At 47.0% G+C, this 22,071-nt stretch overlaps 1 protein-coding gene across 4 annotated transcripts in view; it reads left to right on the forward strand.

Annotated features, from left to right (window-relative positions):
* The window catches only part of IGF2BP2 (insulin like growth factor 2 mRNA binding protein 2), a 155,994-nt gene that overhangs the window by 131,938 nt on the left and 1,985 nt on the right, over window positions 1-22,071 (forward strand). For 2 of the 4 annotated variants that reach the window (XM_077754430.1, XM_077754431.1), the window contains exons 9-14: window positions 1,998-2,126; window positions 12,233-12,301; window positions 13,203-13,319; window positions 17,137-17,211; window positions 18,593-18,724; window positions 20,389-20,502. In XM_077754430.1, the coding sequence (XP_077610556.1) occupies window positions 1,998-2,126; window positions 12,233-12,301; window positions 13,203-13,319; window positions 17,137-17,211; window positions 18,593-18,724; window positions 20,389-20,502 (636 nt within the window). The remainder of the gene's footprint in view (window positions 1-1,997; window positions 2,127-12,232; window positions 12,302-13,202; window positions 13,320-17,136; window positions 17,212-18,592; window positions 18,725-20,388; window positions 20,503-22,071) is intronic. The other 2 variants (XM_077754432.1, XM_077754433.1) reach the window with 1 other exon arrangement.

Consider the following 22,071-nt stretch of genomic DNA (forward strand, 5'->3'; position numbering starts at 1 on the left):
AAAATGGAAGGCTACATACAAAAATAAAAACAGCTGGTATCTTAGAAAAGTGAGATTTTTTCCTACTTTACAAAGTTTCTGTCATGTTGTCCTGTTATTTTTTAAATTTAAAAATACATACTTCAAAAATAAACTCTGATTTTTATGGCTGGCTTACTGATGTGCACTTCTGGATCCCCCAGTAAATGTCGGCCACCTTGGCTCTCACTGATAGTTCCAGCAGACGTCTGGATTTGGGCTTGTCCTTCCTGTTATTGCTAACTGATTCTCACTTTACAATGGGGAGACACCAGTCTGACATTCAGAAATCCCAAAAATACTCGTCTGTGAGCAAAGCCCAAGCTCAACTGAGAGGAGTACATTTGTTTCAGATTTTTTATTATAATTTTCTAACATAAAGAAAAGAGGAAATAATACTGCAATAAGTCCTCATATGCCTATCGTCCATCTTCAGCGGTTATCAACTCATGGCCTGCTTTGCTTCATCTGAGCCTCCATGTGCTTTCCCAGCCTTCTTGAATGACTTTGAAGCAAATCCCAGACCTAGTGATATTTCATAGAGAGTAAGTGTTGACAAAGAATTATATAGGCTAAAGCCAGTGCCATCAGTGCACCTCTTTCTAAGGACCCTCCTACTCACATCAGAACACTATCCCTGCCTCGCTCCAGGACCCCCTTAGCAGCCCACATCACATATAGGACATGATGAGGACAAGATCACATTGTCACCTTTTCCCTGTTTATGTGTATTTGTCTGTAGCAATATCCTCAGATGACCTCACTCTCTTCTTTGGGGCTCTTGACCTTGTACGATGTCATCCAGAAAACCTACAAAAGGGCCTGGGTGCTCCAAGTGTCTCCACTTAGTGTATCATTTAGATTCATTCATATCTGTACCAAAGTCATACGTTGACAGGTGATTAACAAAATTACTGGGTCTTATGTATCAAATTGGGTAAAGGTTAAAGAACCCAGCTTTCCTATTCTAAACATCCTAAAAGAAGGCAAGTTAATGGGTGACCCGAGTCCCAGATAAGAAAACAGAAATGGTAGAGAACTGCTTAGTATCCAGAGAGATAAAGTTAGGGGCAAGGTGGACACAGGCCAGATGACTGCATCCCTGTGCAGTTAATGCTCACCCCCAGCCTATGTGAGCATCCCAGTGTTTAAATGTGAAATAAGCAAGAAAGTGAGATGATCATAACACTTGTAACTAAATACTGAAAAATTCAAAGTTGTGAACCATCCTGAACCTGGAGAATGGAGTTTACACGTGTTATTGTATCCTAGTGAAAGATCTGATCTTTCTCTGGATAACATTGGAAAAACAGATTAACCCAATATTTTTTAAACTTATTCATTCCACAAGTATTTATTGAGTACTTACTACGTACCAGGCACTGAGCACACAACACTAAGGAATATAGTCTCTGTCCATGAGGAAGTTATGACCTAAAGGGGAAGGGGAACTACACAGGCAATTCAAATACCATGTGATGATATTTCAAATATTATTTGAAGGAAACACAGCAATGTTAGTGGGGGTGCACAGAAAGGGCACTGGAGTGAGGGGACCCCTAAGTTCAGGTGGAGCCCATATGATGAGTAGGACTTAGCCAAGTGAGGAGGAAGAGAAGCAGTTTCCCTACAGGATGGATAATGTATGCAGAAGCCCAGATAGGGGTGGGAGAGAGGAGCAGGACTGGGCAGAGTGGGGATGAGCGGTTAGCAGGAGAGAAGATGTGGTGGCCTGGGTCCCCTGAGGAGCCTTGTTGGCTGTGTTAAGATGCGTAGACACTCTCAGAGAAGCTTTGAAGCAATGCGATGGTCAGCTTGAGGTTTGGAGAGCCCACCCCGGCAGCATGGGTGTCCGTGAGGCCAGGACAGAGCTGATTAGGAGGCATTGATGCCAACCGGACAAAAGATGGAGGTTGACTCAGGCTAGCTGGGCCTCTCTGGTCTCCTCCCCTCATCTTTTTCTCCATTTCTGTTCCCAGCAACAAGCCAATCTGATCCCGGGGTTGAACCTCAGCGCACTTGGCATCTTTTCAACAGGACTGTCCGTGCTGCCTCCACCAACAGGGCCCCGAGGAGCTCCCCCCGCTCCTCCTTACCACCCTTTCGCTGTAAGTAGCTCAGCACCCAGAGGTTGGCTCATTCTCTGGGCACCCCCAGGCAGCAACATTACTCTGCTATGTTGAATCAGAACTAAAGCTTTAATTTGGAGGCCATACTCAGAAGTGATGATAGGATAAATCCAACATTTCTTAGGACTTCTTCCTAATGGACAGATAAATATTATTAAACCATCCTCTAAACATGTGCTCTGAACCATAGTATATGTCATACCTAGGAAAGAAACTACAGTGCTAGCAAGTTGATTAACTAGAAGCCTATTAAAAAAAAGGGAAATTTGAATTTCTTAATTCAAATAAGAATCTTCATAACTATTGTTCATTTATTAAAATACTAGGGTACCTGATGAGTCTTGAATATATATATGTACATATATATGTATATGTATATATACATGTGTGTGTGTATATATATTTCTCACCTGTGTCTACAATTCAGATGCATCGTATTTTATTAATAGACAGTTTTTAAAAGAAAATAATACACAACACTTAGCACAATGCCTGGCATTTAGTAGGTTCTCAATAAGTATTTACTGAGTCCTAATTAATAACAAAAGAAGAAATGTGAATGTTCATGAATTTTCTAATTGTTGCTTCCATTTAAAGAATTATAGATCAATACATTATCAAATTTGGGTTCAGGATACTTAACAACTAATTTTTTTTTCACTCCTAATGCTTCTGTATACATATTGCTTATTTTTTAAGCAAACTTTCTTTCCTCCAATGTTCATAGTTTTTAGCGGGAAGAATTAGGTTGATGAACACTGCCTTGGCCACTCTTTTCTTCTGAGAAGTGGTCTCTGGTGTAGGCATTGCAGTGTGAGCATTCCTAGTAGCTCTTTGGGTTATATGTAGAGAGACTGAAACGACTGTGCTCTTCTGCCAACAAAATACAGATGTGAACTGGCACCCATGTTTTTAGTCACAAGAATGTACACATTCTGCAGCCTATGTACAGATCTTCTGAGCCATTTCTAAATCATACCATCTCTTTGGCATTATATCCATTTTCTCTTAAACTAAAGGATGGGGCCCAGTATTGAGCCATGTGTGTGGAGATGGGGGCCGCGGTAAGAGGGAGCTGGGATGTGACTAGAGGGATTGTGGCAGCTGTGACCATCGTGTGGCCGCTCCAAGGACCTAGACCAGCTATGACAGGTGCCTGTCCCCGAGTCTTTGCCGTGAGATTTAACAGTGACCAAACTTGGGACATTTTAGTGGCCTTGAGATGCATCTCCTTTTCGTAGGAGAAAGGCTGCTACTGTCGACAGGAGATAACCTCAGAACCTAAGTTGAGATAAAGATAAACAGTGGGGGGAAAGGTATGTTAAAACAGGCCACTTCTAAAATCGGTAATCTGAGATAGGGAGTCAGCAAACGCTTATTCTGAGATTTGGCCCAAGGGCCAGACTCCCCCACCACTTATTTCTGTAAATAAAAAAGTTTTTTTTAATGTTTTATGTATGAGAGTGAGAGAGGGTACACACGTGAGCAGGGTAAGGGCAGAGAGAAAGGGGGACAGAGGATCCAAAGTGGGCTCTGCAGTAACAGCAGTGAGCCTGATGCAGGGCTCAAACTCCATGAACTGTGAGACTGTGACCTGAGCCAAAGTTGGATGCTCGACCCACTGAGCTGTGCAGGTGCCCCTGTAAATAAAAGTTATTGGAATATAGCCATGACTCTTTGTTTATATATTGTCTTTTTGTTTTTTGTTTTTGCGATGATGGCAGAGTTGAGTAGATGCAGTTAGAAACCCAGTGACCTACAAAGCCTAAAATACATATTTGGCCCTTTACAGAAAGAGTTCACAGACCCTTGAGGTAAAACCAGGGGAGAAGCTCTCATGTGGTACCAGGATATTTCCTAACCTTGAAAATAAGATTTGCCAGTTGGAAAGCTCCCTTTTATCTGAGATTTTCACTAAAACAGTACATCTCAGAGCCTGGAGCCTGCTTCAGATTCTGTGTCTCCCTCTCTCTCTGCCCCTCTCCTTCTCATGCTCTGTCTCGGTCTCTCAAAAATAAATAAATGTTTAAAAAAAGAAAATAAAAGAAAAATAATACAAAAATTTAGAAAGTGCCAAGTTTTTTCTAAATAGAGAAATAGCCAGTGTTTGCATGTATATGAGTGTGTGTGTGTATAATTTATATATATTAGATATGTGCTACATATATCTAATTATGTATATTCAAAGTGTTCACTCTGCTGTGGAGATCCTTGTATGTTGGCTCTTTTATCCAGTTATTTCCTTAGAATAAATTCCTTGAAATAGAATTGATGAGCCAAAGAATATATAAATTTTACACATGATATATAATTATAAAATATATAAATGTTGAATCATAATACATAAATTTTGATACATGGAGGATATACTACTTTTCCTTCCCTTTGGTGTGTGACAGAGAGTTTTTCTCCCATACTCTTATAACCCATGTGGTTATTTCTTCCAGTCTGATACTTGATACATTTCTTTTGTTATTATGAGGCTCAACAGTTTTTATGAGCTATTTTTCCCCCCTAATGAATTATGTTTCTGTTTCCTTTGCCCATCAGTCTTTTGAAAGGCAGTGTAGGTTCTGGAGCCGGACCACTTGCATTTGAATCTCTGCACTGTCACTTGCTGTTTTTAACATTGGGCAAGTGACTTAACCTCTTTGCATCTCAGTGTCCCTATCTATAAGATGGGGGTAGTAATTGTTCACATATCATGGGGTTGTTGTAAGGGTTTTTAAGTAAGTTTAAACCTGCACATAATAATTTCTGTGTAGTTAGCTGCTATTGTCATCATCTTTATTTTCCATCATTTTGTTATTGATTTGCAACAGCTGATTACATATTAAGGCCATTATCCATTTGTCATACTGTAAATATTTTCCAACAACTTATTACTTCTCTTTGGTTTATTTGTGGTGTCTTATACCATAATAATTTAAGATAGATATTTTTGAACAAACTATTGTATGAAGTGAATTGTAAACATTTCCCTTAGCCTGCCTTCTTGTACCCAGATTTTACCCACACAATTGCAAAGTTTTGTTTTTACTTATTATGGGCATTTTTTCATAGCTAGACCTAATATTCTTTAAGGTCTACATAGTCTTACATAGTATGGATTTACTATAATTTTTCTCACCCGCACACTATTTTTAGACATTTGGATTGTTTCCAGGTTTTCTCTACTACACATAGGGTCAAAATGAATATTCTTTTCCATAAGTTTTTGCACAGTGTGTAAGTGTATGTGAAAGTACATTCTCCAAGACTAGAATTATTGCATCAAAGGGTATATGCAATTTAAAATCTCCCAGATTTCTCTTCACCAGAATTCATGTAGAAAATTTAAGAAGTAAGATAGTTTAATCAGTGATGTTTTGTATTCTGGTCTTTGGTGTCATGCTAAAGAAAACATTTCCCATCCAACATTGTAAAAATATTCTCCCATGTTTACTTATAATAATTTTTAGTTGTTGGATTTTGAGGATTATTATTTGTATTTGTGTGTATAATTCATGGGGAATTTATCTTTACTTAAACTTTGACAAAACGATCTAACTTTATGTTTTAAATGGATAGCCAGTTTTCCCCAAATCACTCACTGAGTAGGGTACCATTTTATCACTCAGTTTGAAATTCCAGCTTTGTCAGACACTAAATTCCCACTTCCTGGACTCCTCCATTCCTCTCATTGTCTGTACTGTAATTACTGTCGTTGTGTACTCTCTTCGACAGCTGTTACAGCAGGATTATCTTTTTCTAAAAGAATGAATGGAAGAGATGACCAACTTTTAATATGCTTGGGAACATTAAAGAATATGTAGGTTTTCTGTTCCTTGAAGACTTGATAGGACCTGTCCATAAAACATCTGGGCCAGCCACCTTTGGTTTGGAGAAAAATCATTTATAAACTTTTCAGTTTCTTATAAATTGTTTATTTGGTTTCATTGGTTTTTGTTTGTCCATAAAAGCATTTGTTTTATCTAGCTTTCATAGGTGTTGGCATCACATTGTATAAAGTGGACTATTGCCTTTTAAGTTTCCAAACTTGTGTATTACTTTTCTGTAATTCCTAGCAAATTATTTGTGTATATTTGGGTTTTCTCTCTTTTTTTCCTTAACCAAACTTGCCCGGGCTCTGTTGTTGTTTTTTTAAATTTCTAAGTAGTTAATGGGTTCTTTTTTGTTATCTTGCAATTCTTTGCTATACTTGGTATTCAGACAGTGTTATTGGAACATTTCTGATTTTTGTGACCTGACTCATGCATGATCAGTTTTTGAATTCATGGGCATTTGGAAAGATGTACCTTCTCTGATGGGCTCAAAGTTGTGTTTATAACTATAAAAGCAAGCTTCTGATTGGTGGCTCATCTCCATCAGATTATTTTTATCTGTATAATTTACTACATGATGAGAGCAGTTTGCTGTTTTCCCACTATGATTATTATGGTTTTGTGAAATTCTGTATTGCAATAAGTTCTATTTCATGTGTTTTGGGCATAGCACTCTAGAAATAATCTGGAATTTTATTCCAAATTGTTAAGCTTTCTTTCCTAATGAATACACGGTCTCATAACCTGCGGTTTAGAATTAACTAAACTGTAACCCGTTACTTTGTCCAGTGCAGCTGATTTCTTGTGCTCCATATCCTCTCATTTTTTGGGTTATTTGAGACTTTTTTGTTTGCTTGTTTGTCAGGAATGCTTCCATACACAACTTTTTTCATAAATAGTACTTACATAGTATAAATTCTAAACTGTTCTAGATCTGAAAATGCCCTTCTTTTTCCCTTGCATGAATGAAAGCTCAACTGGGTGCCTAGAATTTCTTGAGTTATAGTTCCTTTACAACTCTAAAAACATGACTTTCAGTATTTGTTTTCAGATGAGTATCCTATCAGCTTGCTTTGTTTTGTAGATTGCTTTTTTTTCCTTCTGTCTGTAGGGGTTGTATTTGTTTGTTTGTTGCCTCTTTTAGTATTTTGCCTTTACCCTTGAGTTCAGAAATGTGAATCTCTGCCCTTTGATCTGAAGATTCTGGTTTTTCTTTGGTTCAGGAAAATCTTTTGCTTCTGTACTTCATGTTAGTATTACTTCTCCCTCCCTCCACTTCATTTTGTCCTTCTGAAATTCCCACTTCATGGATTGTAGATTTCTTACTCCATTCTGATGTCCACTTTCTTCTTTTTGTTTTGCATGGGTTGATCTTCTAATGCATTGATGGGCTTTTCAGGAGTGTCTTTTCTGCTATTTATATAGCCTCTGTGAAGTTTTTCCTTTCCACAGTCAATCTAGGTCTCTGATTGGTCTTTTCTGATAGGAGTATACTTGAATGAACTGTCATCTTGAAGCTCACTAGGAAATCAAATTAGACTTTTTTTTTTTAATATTTTATTTATTTCTGAGAGAGAGAGAGACAGACAGACACAGCATGAGCAGGGGAGGGTCAGAGAGAGAGGGAGACACAGAATCTGAAACAGGCTCCAGGCTCTGAGCTGTCAGCATAGAGCCCGACCTGAGGCTCGGACCCAGGAACCACGAGATCATGACCTGAGCCGAAGTCGGACGCTTAACCGACTGAGCCACCCAGGCACGCCTCAAATTAGGCTTTTTAAAAAAGCTCTCTCTTCTGAATTAATTCGCTTGGGTCCTTTGTTTGCTTTGCTCAGCTTTGCTCCCTTCTTTCATGCTCCTGATTCTTCACGTATGTCTAATAATGTTAACTGTCCATTTGTATACTTAAGTAAACTCAACAGAAGGCATATTGGAATCCTTAGGGGAGTTTTCTCATAACCTGTGCCATGGGCCCCACCAGAACCAGTGATTTCAGAATGTTCCAGGTGGAGGCAGCATTGGGTATAGTGGTTGAGGTCTTGGGCTGCAGAGTCAGATACAGATCTGTGCTCAAGCCTTGGCTCAACCTCTTGCTAATGCAACAATTTCTAGTTTTCATCAGCTCCTGAGACTGTCCCTTAAGAACACACAGAGGTGGATAAGCAGCCATTGTGGGGAGACCCTTTGACAAGCTGGAGTAGAATGGTGTACTTTCTGAATCATGGAGAGCTCTGCCCATGACACTGACCTCTCTGGCCAAGTCCACTCCGTTCCCCCAGACCCATGCCCACATGTCCTGGCTCCTAGGGAGAGCGTCCACCATCTTTGCAATGTGGCATCAGTCTGTCTGCACACTGAAGCTGTTTCAGCATTTGAAATTCGTATGCCTGACCCTTGCCCCATCTTCTGTCCATTTCCCAGCCCTCACTCTTCCCACCCCCTGATTCCTTCATGCTTCAGTTTATCACCTAAGTCATACCTCATGATTATGGTCATACATAGCAGCTTGGAACTACGGACGCTGCAGTTCTTCCACGAAAAGCAGGTCCAACTGTTTATAAATCCTTTTATAATTTTTACTAGTGCATTTGATATATACTCCTCTACCTACACCTCCCCCCACCCCCAGCAGAGTGAAGCAGAAAAGAAGAGCAGACACCAGTTTCCCTCAAACTGAGAATGTAACATGAGCCTCTTGATAATAATGACCACCCGCCTTGCTGCCTCTGTTGGCAGGGGGTGGGGGCACACTTGGCAGAGTCACCTTTACTATTACACCCCTGCCCCCTCCCCAGTGTTATAATGCTTCTCAAATTCTTAAAGATAGAAGAGCTATTTCAGTGTTCCCTCATCTCTCTGGCACTGAAATTATCCTGGGATGCAGCCTAAGACAGAAGAGAGCTCATGTGGTTCCTGGTGGCTTCTAAACCTTCAGGTGGAGGGTCTGTGTGAGCAATACATGGGGAAGGAGGCCTCTGAAAAATAGTAATTTAAAAAAAAACAAAGGATCTTCTCCCTTGTAAAATAACCAGGGGCTCTCAAACGGACAGTGAGACCAGCTGCCATGTTGGGGTTGGGTGGGCTTCGGCCTCCCCTCCTTGGGCCTTCGGTTCATCAGATGGCTGCAACCTCCTTTCTCATTAAAGAGGACATTTATTCAAGTCATCAGCGGGTGATTTCTCTGATGCTTATGATGAAGCATGTTTTGAAAGCCGCCTTCCAGTTGAGATCGTAGACTCCATATAAGCTTGGGAGGATGGGAAATCGTGTGCTTTAGGCGTACATTTCATTATAAATAAGTACTCTCTTAACCTGAATATTTCAGCGCATACAGTACCCAATAATAGCTTCTTCCATCCCTGTGACCTCACTGAATGCTATGTAACATCCTTTAGGGGCATCCATGGCACTTTGTAGGATCAAATATGTGTTCAAACCAAGGCCCACAAGCCCTGCGTGATCTCAGGCTGCCTGCCTCCCCATCGTTGGCAGCTTTCACCATACCGGCCCCTTTTCTGTTTTTCAAAAGGCCAACCCTATCCTAGCTCAGCACCCTAAGGACCCTGCTTACAATGTTTCCTTCCCAGTGCCTTGTGTAGGGCTCCTTCTCCATAGATCCCAACTCAGGGTCACCTACTCAGACAGACTTCCTGGACCGCTCCAGCTAAAACTGCCATCCCAACCCTCATCTCCACAGCTTTGCTTCCTCACGTAGTCCTGTGCATTTCTTTCACAATACTTGTCTGCCTCTCTAGTAGGATGTAAGACCTGTGGTAGCAAGGACCTTTCCTGTCTTAATAGCTGTGTCCTCAGCACCTAGAACAGTGCTTTGTATATGGTGGGTGCTCGAATATCTTTTTCATGAATGAATGAATGACTGAAAGAACCCTCACAACATATTAGAAGATCTGATTTCTAGAAGATCTAGATGATGATATTTTAATCCATTTATGGATGAGGCTCAGAAGTGTTGAGTAAATTATTCCAACTTGTATAGAGCTGATGATTCAGACTCAGGTCTTATGGGTATTCTGATTCCAAAAAACCAACTTATGTGCATAAAACCAGCACCTCTGCTAGCAACGAGCTCCTGACTGCCGAGTTTGGTGTTCTTTCCCCACAAGTTATCCTGCTGTAGTAGCTCGTGAATACAAGGAGGAGTGGGGAATTGGTCCTTTTTATCCTTTGATAGTTAATTCTCTCCCCTAAACCAAGGGGTAGGTCTAAATTTGATACATTGTTTGTGTTGGGAGCATTTGAACCCAGAATAGGAGCCACCCTGTGGCTGGTCTATTCTTGGTCTCGTGTGAGTTTGGGGAGGAAAAGGCAAGTCACAATTCAAAAGAATTATTGCTGTTCTGAGGCCCAAAGGAAAGGATGTCCTGCAAGAGGAAGTGGAGGTGGAGGGTGGGGTGCAGGGGGAAGCATCCTTTCCCCAAGGTAGAGCTTTGAGCAGAAAGCCACAGAAGTTCTCCCCTCACCCTACATGGCTTAGGACAGGGACCTGCAGGAAGCATCTGGAGCTGAATGCTCTTCTTCAGGGAAGAATCAGGACCAAGTAAGCCGTCTTCACTCAGCTTCCGGTCAGAAGTGGAAAGTGCCAAGAGAATGCTGGTCTCATAGCACCCTCTTGTGGGTGTGAGGTGTCACTGCAGCCTCCTTCCAAAGCCTGAGGGCAAAGGTTTGTGTCTACACAACAGTTCGTAAGCACAGCCCTTTGATCATCTAGGCCCCACCCTGGGGGAAGCTCCTCCTGCAGTGTCTCCTCTTTCCGAGGCCAGCAGTCCACTCTCCAAGTTCAGAAAGGGAAATCCTTTCATTTGGTCCCTAGTGAACCGTAAGATGAAGTTGTGATACAGAACTCCGAAAGTCCATCTGGAGATCTGGGAGACCGAGAACACAATGAGATTTGTTCAGGGGCCTTCAGACAAACACTAGGCCCCTGTAATAAGTCTAGGAGGTCATCTTGCAGGGCGGGTTCACAGGCATTGACTCCGTGGTGCTCTGAGCCATTCACCTCCTTTCCTGTAACAGGTGTTCCAGCATTTATGTGACCTTACGCAAAGTGCCGATTCTGTCAGTGTCCTGCCCATACGAATGTATGAAATCAGACCTATTCCTGTCTTGCAGGCCTGTTGTGAGGACGAAGAATTTGTGAATAAATTACCTACCACAGTGCCTTGTACACTAGATATTCAATAAAAAGTAGCTACTTTGTTTTAATTGATTTTTGAGAGAGAGAGCAGGGGAGGGGCAGAGGGAGGGAGGGAGAGAGAGAATCTCAAGCAGGCTCTGCACTGTCAACGTGAAGCCTGATGCAGGGCTCGAACCCATAAATTGTGAGATCATGACCTGAGCTGAGATCAAGAGTCAGTCGCTTAACTGACGGAGCCACTCAGGTGCCCCCAAAAGCAGCTACTTTTTTTTTTTTCTAATTTTTTTTTTAATGTTTTATTTATTTCTAGGGGAGAGAGAGAGAGAGAGAGCGTGAGCAGGGGAGGGTCAGAGAGAGAGGGAGACACAGATTCTGAAGCAGGCTCCAGGCTCTGAGCTGGCAGTCAGCACAGAGCCCAACGCGGGGCTCGAACCCACGAACCGCGAGATCATGACCTAAGCGAAAGTCGGACGCTTAACCAACTAAGCCACCAGGCCCCCCAAAAGCAGCTACTTTTTACATGTTATTTTAATAGCTCTTTTGTTCTCTGCCCACATCCGCCTTCCTGTTCCCTTCCAGCCCTCCTCACTCACACGTGATGTTCTTTATTCACTCACTGTCGTTCTCTCCTCTCCCAGACGCATTTTCCGTCCCTCCATTCTCAATCTCTCCATAACTCTCTGAGGGAGCTCATGGGCCTGGCTTCCCAGGAGCACATTTGCTGGCCATGAATAACTCTGGATGTTGTCCTATAGCCTCTGTGCCTTTTAATCCACGGTCTGTGGCTTCCCAGAAAATAGAAGCCACTCGGCCTGCCTGTCTGAGGGAGGGCATGTTGAAAGAGTGTGTGTGTGCCCTGTCTCCCGTGGCGGTAAGTTCCCAGGGGCCTAACATGTGGCGCAGCTTAGCCATGGTAAACATTCAGCCTGGCATTCGGTGCTGCAGCAAGAGAAGCGGAGCAGAGATCTGAGCTGCCAGGGCACAGCTGCAGGCCTGATGGTGGGACCAGGTGACGGTGTCGTGTGTGGGAATCTTGCCTCCCTGAGTTCAGAGAGTGTCCCTGTGGGCAGCCACTGACTGACCCAGCTGTTTCTTTCATGCTGCAGACTCACTCCGGATACTTCTCCAGCTTGTACCCCCCACACCAATTCGGGCCGTTCCCGCATCACCACTCTGTAAGTGCCCCTCGGTTCAGCCCCATTGACCACTTTTCCCTCTCCTGTGGCAGACACGGCATAGGCTGTGGCAGTCTGACCAGTGAATGTCCCCGGCATGAGTGCTGTGTCCTGCGTGTGCAGGGCTTCCTGCGAGTGACACATCACAGGCGTGAGCGCATCAAACGACCCCAGCAGTCAGGCGCGCCAGCGGTTCTTCTGAGCGCTCGTGCTGCCCTGCTTACAAATCCACAAGTGGCAGGAAATGGGTACATACGGATGATCAAGAGAGAACATTAGGAGATGGTGTTGAGCTAAAGAACAGCATTTCTGAAGGCCTTTGAACAAAGTCTGGCCAGTGGGGGTCCCGGCATTCCCACAGACCCCTGTAGGGAGGACCGCTGGTCTCCTTGGGTTGTCACCATGTGGCCCAGTCATGTAGGTTTACTTGTTCTCTTCTTTTGAATCTGACGCAACTCTGGTGAAAATACCAGTCGTGGCTACAAGGTGCAGAGTTGTTTCCCGTTCCTTCTAACAAAGTGCCTCAGGACCCTGTCCTCGGGCCGGGTATATTTAATAACAGTATTGGTTTCTTGGATAAAGACCCAGGAGCGAGCAGTACCGATCACATTTGCATATGACAAAGCCTGTGAACAGTTTTCTGAATCCAGCACGTTCAGAGCTGCTCTAGAGGAGTTCGCATTTCAGTTGTCATGTAGTGCTGCCTGTGCCCAGGCTCGCTCCTTAGGCTTCACACCTGCAGAGCCCTGGGCCACGGGAGAATCCAGGCACCGTTCCGACCGTTCCCTTGGGTATTGTGGCCACCGCAGAGCATGGCCCGTGGTAGATGCTCGGTACCTGCTGAGTGCCTGACGGAACACCTTCAGCGGGAGTGATGTCTTGTCTTGTGCTGCCCTTCCAGTATCCAGAGCAGGAGATTGTGAATCTCTTCATCCCAACCCAGGCTGTTGGTGCCATCATCGGGAAGAAAGGGGCGCACATTAAACAGCTGGCTCGATTCGCTGGGGCCTCTATCAAGGTAAAGCTGCCCTCAACAGCCACCTGTTTCCCGCCCTCTTCCGTCACCAGCCCCCACCCCATGTACCTTGTCCCTTCTGCTAGTCCTGGGCAGCGCTGACTCCTTCCGGGGACAGACTCACAGGATCTGGCAAATTGGCCTCCGAGATTAATCCCATCTGCTCTCGTCTTTACCTCTCTCATTCCTTTCTTACTCAACTAACAACTGAAATAGAAAAATTACTAGTAACAGACAAGCCAACCCACTCCTGTTTGGGCTACCATAGTCTTCTTTTCAAGAAGATAAAGCAAAAAAAAAAAAAAGAGAGAGAAAGAAAGAAAAAGGCTGAGTGTTTTTCTAAACCCCTGAGCTAAAGGGGCGGACTTCAGCAGAGGTCATTTTCACTTCACTGTTATCAGTGCTTTGAGGCTTTCATTAGTTCTCTGCTTCACAAATCCTCCAGAAAGTAGTTTGGATGAGAAACTCTTTGGAAAGCTATAAAATCGAAGGTAAACAAAAGCTGGTGTCACAGCCGGATAGTCCTGGGACTGCACAGAGCGGCTCAGGAAGGAAGGCCCCTTGATTTATGGAAATGGTAGCGAGTGCAGTTACAGACCCACATCCTGCTCCCGCGGAGCGCGATGTGAAGAAGCATCCGAGAAGCTGAAAGGGAAGGATTATTCGACCCTGGTCCTGCTCCAAGCCCAGCTATCGGCTCTGACTCACAGGCAGAATGCTGAGCACGTCCCAAGCCTCATGAAACACTTTTGAAAACAGAGTTTCCGTTGTTACGTAAAATAATTTGCTACCATGGGACAACCCGGAATTCCGAGCGAGAAGTCTCATGACTTGGAGAGAAAGAATGCTTGCGCCTTCTCCCCAAGAAGAGCTGGAATTTCTCCCACAGCAAGTGTGTTGGAGAAAAAGCAAAAACAGAACATTTTGTGTAGTGCAGCCCAAGGATTGTAGGAAGACCATCACAGAATATTATTTAGGTAAATCATTTCCCGTCTGGGGCCTCAGCTCTATCACCTGCAAGGCGCAGAGACAGGGTGGGAGCCCTGAGGTGCGGGCGGACTGCAGCACAGCACACGGGGGGCCCGTGGCTCCCAGCAGGCTCCTTGCAGCTGAGACCCCAGCCTACCTGCCGGCGGCCGTGGACAGGTAGTGTGGAGGACCACTGGGCCGGCCGTGGCACTCGCTCCGCACTCGCTGTTGCCCATAAGGAACCAGGGCCCAGAGGGTTTCATTGAGTGTTGAAGGCCACAAACGTAAAGAATACAAGAGCCAACATTTGACCAGGTGATCCAGTCTCTGGTCCATTGGGTTGTTTTGGTTTTTTTCCACCACAGCAACCTGAGTGCTATACCAGAGTCACTCCCAGCGGCCGTCAGGACAATATCAGAGAGGGCAATCCCTTGGGCTCCAGCCCAAGGAAGGATGCTTCCCCACCATCCTTCTGTGGCCCAGCAAGGTTGAGCAGTGGTATGTCACCTGGCTCTGGCCTCTGATGGGCAGACACGGGGCAGGACCAGGGCAACAGAATGGGCTCTGCAGGCTGGCAGTGCCCCATCATCCTTTACGCTGCACACAGCCTCCTGCTTCTTCAGCCGCCGCCCTCTTTCCTGGCCCCTGCCTCTCTCCATAGCAGAGTAAAGGAGAGAAAACCATGGAAGTCAAGTATTGGTGACAGAAATTTCCTACTTTAAAAAATCAGTCCCGTCTTTGTTATTTTCAGCAGGACTCTGAAAGCATTTTCTCTAAAGCAAAGTAGATAATCTCACTGTCTTCAGGGACCACAGCTAGAGGCACGTTAGATGCTGCCAGGGCAGGGAGAGAGCTGCACGCTCATATGTGGGGGAGCTGAGCGCTGGCAGGGGCTGGGCTGAGGTGAGGTCGGGAAGGCACGCCCTAAGATGCTTTGGTTACAGACGAGAGCTGGGCTCCCTGCAGAGCATCCAGCAGGCTTTGGGATGCCAGCCAAAACTCCCGGGCTGTCCTCCAGCCCCCGCTCCCCCTGGGCTCGCCCTGGGATCTCGGCAGTCACCTCACCTCTGGGTTCCCCTTCCTGGTACTGTCAAGGGAGTTTGCTGGCGGACTGGCATTCCCAAACTGCAGGAGCACACGAGTAGCTCTTGGACTGCTGGTGGGCTGGTGAATGTGAGTCAGTCAGGAGATGGGGTGTCGGTTTCAGAAGCTGAACAAGGCAGCCCGGAGTCACTAGGAGGTGGACAGCGCCTCCAGAACTGATTTGGGTGGGTGAGGGCTGGAAACACGTGGGTGCTCCAGGCTCCCTTGTGTACTCTTTGGGAGAAGGACCAGACGCAATGTGTTCTGGGGATCTACAAGCAGAGGCAGGGGTTTTCCCACCAAGGATCTCGAGGGCGTGGCCTGCCAAAAGGTCCCCGTCCGCTAGGACCACTGCGATCCATCTTGGCTTTTAGGCTGAGGCTGCTGCCCTGCAGTTGAAGGCTGGCGAGTAATCTGCCCACACAAAGAGAAGTCGTCCCAAATGCTCAGGCCTTGGTGGCCTGTGTGTCACATTCGTTCCTGTGCCAGAGGATCAGGGCCAGAGCCCTTTCTGAAGGTCCTGGGGGCAGGGGAGGGGGGGGTTATAGTGAGGAGGTTCTGGATGTGTCCTGACTATAAAGCTGCGGCAGCGACACAGAACTGTGAAGCCCCTAAACAAAATTAACCCCCGTGGGGGTCGAGGTCTTCCAGGGGATGCCCAGAATTGAGGCACAGCAGTTAGCGGTGAATTACTTTCACCATGAACATCACCTTCTCGAGGCTCGGTCTCAGATTGGTGTGTCTCCTGAGCCACTGGCTGTTTTTTCCCCCTTTAGGAACACCGTGACCTTATAACTGAGGTTTCTGTTTATATTTTTGCTCTTGGCTTAAAAACTGAGTCTGGCTCACCTCAGGCAGGTGTATAGGACCTTATGAAATACATTTGGGTACTAACCCCGTTCCTGGTTCATTCGCAAATGGTGTACTCTTTACTCATTTTACTTTAAATTAACTTTAGTTTTGCTACACTGTTTTTTATTTTAAAACTATCTTAATGATTTTCAGAGTAAGGCAGGGTATGCAGAAAGGAACATAAAGTGAGTCTAACAATGCCAACAACCAAAAAAACATGCTTGCTTGGTGGGTCATTTGAGTTGTTACAAGAGAACTCACACACCCAAATCTAGCAGATAGACTCACAAACAGAAGGCAGCATTGAGCTTGCCGGATTTTACCTCCAAATGTCACAGATGAGGACGTGGAGGCCGAGGAGGGGAGGGATTGGCAGAGCAGACACTGGGACCAGGCTGACCTCATCCCTGCCCTGGTGCTGTCACGCTTGCTTCCTGTGCCACAGAGGAGCTGGTCTGGGCCACTCAGGCCTTAGCGCAACTCTCCCTTGCAGCCGATTGCCTCTGTGAGCTGAGAATTAGAACCGGGGCGCCTTTCCTGCAAGCTGGCTCCATATTAGTGCCTCTTTGGACTAGCCCTTACCCGCTCTGGGCCCTGGGTGGGCTGGCTGAGCCTACACCTCCCTCTTCCTCCCAGAGCTCTTGACTCCCTTGGCTCGGTAAAAGGAAGCCAGTCATTGCCAGCGCTCAGGCAGGAACAGGCAGGAGCTCCTGGTACTGGTTAGTCAAAGACCCAAATCTGATACTAGGCACTGTGGTGGTAACTTCCTAAGCCCCAGAGTGGAAAGCAGCAGGTGCAAAGGCAGAAACCACACCGTAATCTCTTGCTAGTGTGTGTGCACCATGCACCAGACAAGAAAGGGGACTGGGGACCACAGCCCCACAGTAGCGTTTTCCTCTTGCCTTGTAAACTGCAGATTGCCCCAGCGGAAGGCCCAGATGTCAGCGAAAGGATGGTCATCATCACCGGCCCACCTGAAGCCCAGTTCAAGGTCAGTCCCAGAGGCCACCTCAGCCCTGCAGGAGCTGGTGGCAGCCACCTCAGAGGCATGTCCAAGACTTCTTGGGAGGCCCCACCTCCATTTCCCTTCCTGCTGCTGCTCACTAGTCTCAGACTCACGCTGTCTTGCCTCCCTCCAAGCTGTTCCGTGGAGCTCTGCTTGGAGCACTCCTTCCCTTCTCTCATGGAAATGTAGATTGTCAGTGCCTACTTCAGATGGCACTCCTCTGGGCTATCGCTGACCCCTTAGTCATGGCTTTGAGGATAAGTGTCTCAGACTCCTTTAGTCTTTTATACCCTTCAGACTATGGGGGCATAACCATGGGGTGGAAGAGGAAAGAGCAGTAGCTTGTTGGAAGTTGTTTGGTGGGGTGCATTTGTTTTTGTCTTTTTTTCCCTCTAGGAAAATTATAAATTGAGTTTTCTAAAAGAAGCATATATATAAAAGTATAGTCCTTATCATTAAAAATACTTAAAATTTGAGAGAACATTAACACACCTGGAAACGTTTCAGAACAATAACCCCTCAGCTCATGAGTGGATAAACAAAATGTGATCTATGCACTCAGGATATTAGTCAGCCATAAAAAGGAGCAAAATTGTGATGCATGCTACAGCGTGGATGAACCTAGAAAACAGTGCATGAAGTGAAAGCAGACACACACAAAAGGCCGCATATTATATGGGTCCATTTATATGAAATGTCCAGCAAAGGTAAATCCATAGAGACAGAAAGTAAGGGCTGGGGAAGGGACGAACGGGGATTGCCTGCTCGGTATGGCGTTTTTCTCTGGGGGACTGGGAGACAGGTGTCCTCAATAGTGGTGACGGCAGCCTAAGGAGGTGAATACGCCAAAACCTATTGGAGTGTACACTTTAAAATGGTGGATTTTAGGCTCTATAAATTATATCTCAATTTTTATAGTTTTTTTTTTGTTTTATTTTTTAAACCAGAACCTCTAGCTGCACTGGCTGGAGTTAAGACATCAGAAAGCAGCCCCAGTCACTCCATCCTTTTGTATCCCGGGGTCTAAATAAACCATGGTGGGAAGAAGTTAAGGATCCCCTGGACAGATTCGTTCAGCCAGGCGTCTGTAGATGCTGGGGATGAGGGAATAAGACCCAGTTCTGCCCCCTCACCACCTCCCCCAGCCCCACACACAAAGCTTCTAAAGGCAGCGGTCAGGGACATTCCTCGAGTGTGGCAGGGAAGCAGGGTACACAGCACCCCCCCGTCCCCTCCCCCTGCCCCGTGCGGCCCTGGTGAATTGGGGCTGGGGGTGTGCAGGCCTGGGCTCACTGGTTCTGATAGCAGCACAGCAAAGTAGGCCGACGAGCATCTGAGAGTCACCAGTCACACCTTGCTCTGTCAGGCCCAGGGGCGGATCTTTGGGAAACTGAAGGAAGAAAACTTCTTTAACCCCAAAGAAGAGGTGAAGCTGGAAGCCCACATCAGAGTGCCCTCTTCTACAGCTGGCCGGGTGATTGGAAAGGGCGGCAAAACCGTAAGTTTGCTCTGAGCTGGCTTCATCTTCTGGGCTGATCCCCTCCCGGAGGCCTGATTGCCCTCAGACCCCCATTGGCTCTTGAAGGACATTCTTCCAGGGCTGAAGCCCCAAATCCGTGGTACTGAGCCAGGCCACCAAAAACACCAGGGTCCTGTGCCTAGAAATACAGCATCTCATCCACATGCTGGAAAATGAAGGTCCTCCCCAAAGAGGAGGTTGCCTCCTGCCCCCTTTAAATCCACATAGAGCAGCAGGAAAATACTAGGGAATAGAGCCCCACCCAGTGGATACCTACTTAGCAGACTGTCATCTTCTCTAAATTCACACTAAGAGGCCTGCAGGGTCTGGTGTCCTACACTCTCCTCTTACTTTTCATACTCTCCCTCCTGCAGATTCTGTCTTCTGGCTCTTTCCCAAACCTGCCCATCTGTTACAAGGGAGCTGGGTTAGCAACCGGGTGGTGGGGAAAAATGAAATACTTAAAAAAAAAAAGTGAAGGTTTTCAACATGAAGGTGGCAGCAACACAGAATGCCAGAGAATCCATTCTAAAGCCTGTAGGAATGAGCAGATAGTCTGTCAGACACAGAAGTGATCTAGAACATGACTTACTGGCGGGATATGACCCGGCAAGCCTGTGCACACTAGCAAGGTGACCGTGGTGGGTGGCAGGAATTTGAGGGATCTCTAGTCGTGTGTGCACATGCACACACCTGCTATTTTCTTTACACAGAGAGTCTTACTGAGGACTCAAAGCCAAGTTCTAGATACAGTGAGTCATCTCTACACAAAAGAATAAAGTTGAATGGCTTGTGGATTACTCCCCACATCCAGGAATGTGACCAGTATCAGAGGCCAGTTAGAAGGCACCAGGCAAAAGAGAGCAATAGCCCTTGGGGAATTAGACTCCCGAGCTCTTTGATCTCCTATTTGGTCATTTTAGAACCCATCACTGAATTCTGTGCCTCCCCCGCCCCCCAGAGACTGTCGGCCATCCACGGGGCCTCACCAACCCCACCTGTGTGTTCAGCAGCCTACCAGGGCCTGGGGTGAACCCTGGGGCAGTGTAGGCTTGTTGAGGCCGGTGAGGGGGAGCGCAGAGTGCAGGAGGTGGGCGCTGGGTGAGGGAGAGCAGCCTGGGCTGGCTGCTTCCTGCAGGTCGCCAGCTCGGAACTGCAGTGGCTGGGAGGAAAGGTAACAGCCTAGCGGCTGAAGCAGCATACGTAGGACTCAGAGGCAGGGATGAAAACGAAGAGCAGGCATCAGCGCAAGGCCTGATTAGAAAGGAAAGTTTCCTTTGATGAGCCTGAGAGAGGTGATGTCAGCTCGTGGCTGGTACCCAGACAGCACGCCCCGTGGTGATTTTCATTCCTTGGTGATGGGAGAGCCTGGGTCACCGCGAGCATGTGCAGGAACCGCACCGCAGGGACTCGAGAATCAGAATTCAGCCCCAAAAGGAGCTCCAGGGAGTCTGAGACTGGACCTTCCCGGGGCCTCCCATTGAGTCTCCCAGGGCTCAAACCAACGTGGCCCCGTGTGACCAGGGGCTGGGAAGCCCCCAGACGTGTCCTAGACTGAAGGAAAGGAGAGTAGCCTCTAGCCACCTTGCCCTGCAGCACCCCCTCTCCCACTGCCTCCTGACCCCACGTTGCTCCCTTCACAGGTGAACGAACTGCAGAACTTAACCAGTGCAGAAGTCATCGTGCCTCGTGACCAAACGCCGGATGAAAATGAGGAAGTGATCGTCAGAATTATCGGGCATTTCTTTGCTAGCCAGGTACCTGTGCTGTGAGGGTCTGGTGCCTCCTGCCAGTCTCTCTCCGGTTCTGAGCTGCTGGAGGCCTGTCAGGTTGGCCGTGCCCTGCACACACTCCCCACCCCCTCACCCCCCCACGCACAGATGGAAGCTCTTCCTGGCTCTTGGGGGACTGCCTACAGGACAGGGGAAGTGGCTCCCCACCTTCTCACCCCTGCTCTCCCCCAGGCACTCCAGGGGAGCTTGAGGAAGAGCCTAGCACTTCGAAGTCAAGCCAAGCACATCTCAAGCCCCCTGAAATGCTAAAGCATAAGGTCTCCCTTTCCTTTGCTGCCTCCTCAGACATCAGTCATCGTGTTCCCCTGGTGGCAACCACATTCCAGGCAAGGACCCCGCCTCGGGGTACCCCAGTCAGGCTTTGAGAACCAGCATGGGTGCCACAGTTCCACTGTTGAGAGTTAAACATGGTCATTGCAGGAGACCTTCGTTTCTCTGCTGTCCTTCCCCATCTCACCATGACATCCCCCATCAGGACATAGGGCCACGTCTCTCTCATTCAGAAGGACCACTGACTCGGCATCATGTAGCCTGGTTCTTTCTGATGCTTTTATTTATTTATTTATTTATTTATTTATTTATTTATTTTAAGAGAAAGAGCTAGAATGTGTGTGTGCATGTGTGGAGGAGGGGGCAGAGATGGGTGGAGAGAGAATCCCAAGCAGGCTCCACAAGGGCTTGAACTCATGAACCAAGAGATCATGACCTGAGCTGAAAGCCAGAGTCGGATGCTTAAGTGAGTGAGCCACCCAGGTGCCCCTCTATCTGATGCTTTTTGTCGCTTGGGTGTGGGGATAGGGCAATCCCAGTCCTTGCCCTAAACCAGTGAGGGTGGTCTAAGCTTACACCAAAGCTTTGGCTGAGTGCTCAGCTTGCTCTCCCAGAGCCGTGCCAGGAGACCTGTCTGTGTGGGCAAGGCCCTTGCACGTGGCTGCTCTCCCGTGCCCCTTCCTAGGGCCAGAGCCCCAGCCACACGACCCCTCCGGTGCCCTGGGAATGTGTGAGAACTGCCAGGTTCTCACAGGTGTGCAGCCTCAGAGCTCTCCCTGCACTAGAGTCCAGCGGGGGTGGGGTGAGGGGCCAGGTTTGGGCTCACATGTTTTCTCTAGTTGTGCAGGGTAGAGTGTGTGGGCCAGTTTGTCACATCCTGCCCATTCCCATTTCTTGTCTGTCTCTCCTGGCATCACACTCGTGTTCTTCCTAGGGACTCCAGAAAGGTGGGTGTGGCGGCCCTAACGGCTACCACGTGTGTAGTGGGAGGGGACTGCTGTCTGACCTCCACTAGGCCCCCTCCTCCCTGGTTCCCTGGCTCTGCTTCCTGGCTTATCTGTCCATCAACCACCTGGAAGCTTCTGGGTTCCCACCTCCTTATCCTGCACCCAGCTGCCTCGTAGTAGGGGTGGGGGGGACCGTGCCACTTTACTTTAGTCAGAAAAGGCCCCCGGAGTGAGGGCCTCAGCAAGTAGACAGCAGTTTTCTGAGCTTCCCTCTGCCTTTCCCCAAGTCCCAGCCCCACCCACCCGCCCCCACTGC

This window comes from Crocuta crocuta, unplaced genomic scaffold (assembly GCF_008692635.1).
Source record: "Crocuta crocuta isolate KB4526 unplaced genomic scaffold, BGI_CrCroc_1.0 scaffold70, whole genome shotgun sequence".
In the NCBI taxonomy this organism is placed as follows: Eukaryota; Metazoa; Chordata; class Mammalia; order Carnivora; family Hyaenidae; genus Crocuta; species Crocuta crocuta.